General features: G+C 43.3%; 1 protein-coding gene across 1 annotated transcript; it reads right to left on the bottom strand.

Moving 5' to 3' along the window:
• Nucleotides 1-1,393: 1,393 nt before the first annotated feature.
• gsc (goosecoid) lies at nucleotides 1,394-4,669 on the bottom strand. The gene is made up of 3 exons (XM_080012657.1): nucleotides 4,140-4,669; nucleotides 3,110-3,369; nucleotides 1,394-2,170 (listed from the first exon to the last, which is right to left on the bottom strand). The coding sequence occupies exons 1-3, from the start codon at nucleotides 4,447-4,449 to the stop codon at nucleotides 2,021-2,023; spliced, it is 720 nt and encodes a 239-aa protein (XP_079868783.1). The 5' UTR covers nucleotides 4,450-4,669; the 3' UTR covers nucleotides 1,394-2,020.
• Nucleotides 4,670-4,717: the final 48 nt, after the last annotated feature.

Below are 4,717 nucleotides of genomic sequence, written 5' to 3'. Positions count from 1 at the left end.
AACAAGAAGTGTGTATTTTTTATTTTTTTTTCACCGGTGCCTCTTACATCGTCTTTCTTCATTTTCTGTCCTTTTTTAAGTCCTTATTGTGTAAATGGTGCACAAACCGAAGTCTTGAGGTTTGAACCGACATCACATTACACTAAAGGGCTATGTTCAACGTATTTTGGGACACCAGGGGGAAAAACGCTCCCCAAAAAAAGAGCACTGGGTTTTCTGTTTTCCTTCGCAGCTCTGGTTCTCTGTGTGGGCTGCGAGGCTCCTCCGGAGGATGGACACATGACTATGAAATGCATCAGCCATCCCCTCATATGCAGGACAGAGGGGACGCTCCATTTGCGATCAAATATTTATGACGGTGACGCCACTGTCACTTCCTTTTGATTTGATTTGTGGAGGTTTCCGATGTCGTTTCAAAGAAATAAACCCACTGCCCGCTGTGTTGTAATTTATAGCGTGTCGTTTTTTGAACGAAACTGTATACGCCCCGTGCATAGGACTGACCCACTGTGTGTGAGGTTGTGGAAACCCCCAGAGAGGGAGCTTATTGTCAGACATTATCAGATATTTATTTTGAAAAGAAAGTCATTTTAATCGGATAAAAATACATATAACATCGATCCCTGTGGAAAAAAAGCCTGCTGCAGTTTGATATGGGCAATAATGTCCGTTCGTTTATTATTTATCATTATTACTTAATTCTGTTGTGAAGGTACTGTAATAATAACAATAATAATAATAATAATAATAATAATAATAATAATAATAATAATAATAATAATAATAATAATAATAATAATAATAATAATAATAATAATAATAATAATAATAATAAATTGTCTCCGTCAACACCTGCTCTAAACTCCACATCATGTATCTATCAAAGTTGCTTCGCGGCCGAATTCAAGCCTTGGATCATGGATCGATTTTTATAGCATTTGGATGGTACACCGCTAAAATACAAAAGCATTTGTTAATTTCCATGTCCATGTGTAAATATAGAATATATGGAATATAGAATATGTATCTAGCTTATTATATGTATTATAATCAATAATAATCATTATAATTAAAGAAAGCTAGAACGCGGTTCTTGGTTCGAGGAAGAGATTCCTCAACGCAATTCAAAAACGGATTGCTCATGCACTTAACGAATAATAATAATAATAATAATAATAATAATAATAATAATAATAATAATAATAACAACAAAAACAATTATAATAATAATAATACATATTATTATTATTATTCGGGAGCAGCCGAAAGAAGAAGAAGATAACAACAACAACAACAACAACAATAACAGTAATAAAATAAGACGTTGTGTAAATTTTCGGATATGTTTAATGCATATTGATTGTTCTTAAAAGTAGGGCCTCTTAAAATACAAAATAAAATAAAATTCAGCATATTTCACATAATACTTATAGCCTAATACGTTTCATCAAGTCCCACATAAGGTCGATTCAACTTCACTCCCCGCCCCCCACCCACACCGTGGTTTGTTAATATTTTGGTCCAGAAAAACAAATGCCATAATTACAACATTTAATATCGATAAAGAGATGCCGCCGTGACATTGAGAGATATAGATCCACATTTCACGCGTATAGCAATAGATTCACCATGGGCATCACGTTTTTACATTTTTTAAACTTAAATTAAATATAAATAAGCTTGACACGTTTCAATCATATATGCAATATTTAACTATACATCTGTGCAACTGCGTGGCCTCGACACATTTCCAACACAATAACAACGGTCACGAAAGTCCACGACATCCATTTCCACGCATATGTACAAGTCCCACTGACGCGTCGTGTCTCTGTGTGCGTGTGTGTGTTTGCGTGTGTGTGTGTGTGTGTGTGTGTGTGTGTGTGTGTGTGTGTGTGTGTGTGTGTGTGTGTGTGTGCGTGTGTGTTTGGGGGGGGGGGGCAGTCTGTTTTGCAGTCAGTCTTTTTTTTTTTCGTTATACTTGATTTTGATTCATTTTTTTTTTAAGTTATAGTTCTCATCAGCTGTCCGACTCCACGTCGCTTTTGCTCTCCTCGGTTTTCTCCGTGGGGGGTTTCGTCGATTTGTTCCATTTCTGCGAGTTTTCCGACTCTTCCGAGGACGACCTTTTCTGTCTTCTCCACTTAGCGCGCCTGTTTTTGAACCACACCTACACAAGCCGGAATAGAAAAGCACAGTTTGAGGACTTGAAAGCCGATTGACTTTTTTATTAGGCCTATTATTCCTATTCCTATTATTATTATTATTATTATTATTATTATTATTATTATTGTTATTAATAATAACTTGTATTATTAATTATTATTGTTATTGTTATTGTTATTATTATTATTATTAGTAGTAGTAGTAGTAGTAGTAGTAGTAGTAGTAGTAGTAGTAGTAGTAGTAGTAGTAGTAGTATTGTAAGAATAATAATAATAATAATTATTATTGTTATTATTATTATTATTATTATTATTATTATTATTATTATTATTATTATTATTATTGTTGTTGTTGTTCTCGAACTAAAAAAGTGTCGACCCTAGTTGAAATAATAATTTCTTAAACGCAGCCCCTGTAAATAACTAAAAGGGACATTGACAAGTGTCATTTCTGAGTGACAAGTTATTGAATATAACAGTATATATACATGTATATATAAAAAGAGGGAGAGGGAGAGGGAGAGAGCAGAGAGAGAGAGAGAGAGAGAATATTGGCATATTGTCACCTATATATTGCATAAAATTGGAGTAAAGTATTTCCGATGCGCGCAAAAACCTAAATCTGGTGCGCACTTTGGATTTAGAATTCGTCTAAATCTTAAATGTGAAAAAAAAAAGTGTAAAAATCTAAATACACTGAGTCGCCTTACGGTCTCAGAATGTAACAGAGCTGCTTTCTACGTTCGTTGTAACTGATTTGAACCTATTTCAAGTGCGCGTAAAGGCCTTCTTCTCTCCCTAACCCTAAACCGAGCGTCGATCCACGGTCGGAGGTCGTCGTGCGTCGTCACCAATCAGGAGAACCGACAAACAAAAACAAAAACAAAAAACACCGCGGACGTCATTGGATCCACAGCCACCACCACCACCCAAGAATAACTCACCTCCACCTTCTCCTCCCGGAGGTGCACCTTCCGCGCCAGCTGCTCCCGCGTCCCGACGTCCGGGTACTTGGTCTCCTGGAACAGGGTCTCCAGGGCCTCCAGCTGCTCGTCCGTGAAGATGGTCCGGTGCCGCCGCTTGCGCCGGCAGTGCAGCTGGTTGAGCAGCTGCAGCTCCGTGCGGGACAGGCTGCCCACGTTCATGTAGGACATCATCTGGTGGGGCACCGGGGACAGGAGCACCGAGCCCGCGCTGTCGTAACCTGGAAAACCCCAACCCCCAAAAACATATGGTGAGGATTGAGTCGTGGAGACCAGGTGCTTCCGAGGAGGATCAGGGTGGTGACGGATGGGAGCGATCAGTTCACGACCTCCCAGGGCCAAACCCATCAGCCCCTCCAACAAAGCAGTGAACTTGGATCTTTGATTGGATCTTGGGTCTCAAACAGTGTGGTGTGGCGGTGGATCCGATGAGGAGATCGACCATCAACCTTCAGTTTGATGCGCATCAGACCACAGACCCCGGGTTCATTTGATAAGATGTTGCCCCTGGGAGCCCCAGTCTAAGAAGATGTTAGAACACCATTTAGTTGGTGTAAGTGTTGAAGCTTCAATAAGCTTCAACACTTACAACGACTATAGCTGTCTCGGCAGTGACAGAGATAACAAAGACGTTGAGATCAAAACAGACACGATTGCGCCAGCTCTAATTAAATACCGATGACGTTTAACGATTAATGGTTTTCCCGGGAGCAGCTGCGGAAGAAGATTTGAAGTTGAGTTGTGAGGATACGACTTCGGGCCGAGCTTCTCTACCTGTCTATACTAAAGTTCGGGAGATAACCGTGAGAGCTCAATCAGAACAGCCGATACGGTGGACGATCTAATGATGAAATGACGTTTAACGGCGAATCGGGGTTTGTTTGTTTGTTCTTCTGGGGACACGTACCGGGCCCCCACGTTGAGAACCACCGGAGTGAGGACACAGACGTGTTTGAGTAAGCGGACGAAGGAGCGCTGGGCTGAGCCTTACCTGTGGGGATGCACGGGCACTGCTGCGCCCCGAGGCCGGGCATCGCTCCGCAGCACGCCGGCCCCGCGGGGCCCTGGACGTGCAGCTGGCCGTAGTAGTAGTTGTTATATCCGATCCTGGTGCCGTTCACCGGCTGGATCCCCGCGGCGGCCGAGGGCGCGCTGTACAGTCCGTTGTACTCCGCCGCCGTGTACAGAGAGTCCGTGAGGTTGGAGAAGACCAGGGGCCCGTTCCGGGGCAGCAGGACCGAGTCCTTGCAGCTGGGCCGGGCCGCCAGGATGCTGTCGATACTGAACATACCGGCGGGCATGGCACCGCGCACCGCTGCGACAGTCGCGATTGTGACGAGGCGAAACAGCGAAGTCACTCGGCCCGACGAAAGTCCCCCCGAAAAAGCGCTCCGCGCCACCGCCGCGACGTCTTCCCTACCGCTGCGTCATGGCCACGGGCGACGCGGTGTTGGCTCCGGCCTGGTTGTTCGGTTTCCCCCTCGAGCTGCGTGGCTCCGTGGCTTCTGGGAAGCCTGCGCGCGACTTGTTTTCCGTGGGAGCCGTCGGGAAAGCCAGCCCGCCTTTATA

Source organism: Zeus faber, assembly GCF_960531495.2.
Source record: "Zeus faber genome assembly, chromosome: 13".
NCBI classification, from domain to species: Eukaryota; Metazoa; Chordata; class Actinopteri; order Zeiformes; family Zeidae; genus Zeus; species Zeus faber.
The sequence above is the reverse complement of the archived record's forward strand: the minus strand, read 5'-3'. Positions and strand labels throughout refer to the sequence as shown.

Excerpts from the sequence above, each read along its gene's own strand:
- gsc (XM_080012657.1), bottom strand. The coding sequence starts at position 4,449 with ATGCCCGCCGGTATGTTCAGTATCGACAGCATCCTGGCGGCCCGGCCC. Across the intron at positions 3,370-4,139 it reads GTGCCCGTGCATCCCCACAG|GTTACGACAGCGCGGGCTCG; the intron begins GTAAGGCTCAGC and ends GGGGTTTTCCAG. Across the intron at positions 2,171-3,109 it reads TCCGGGAGGAGAAGGTGGAG|GTGTGGTTCAAAAACAGGCG; the intron begins GTGAGTTATTCT and ends CGGCTTGTGTAG.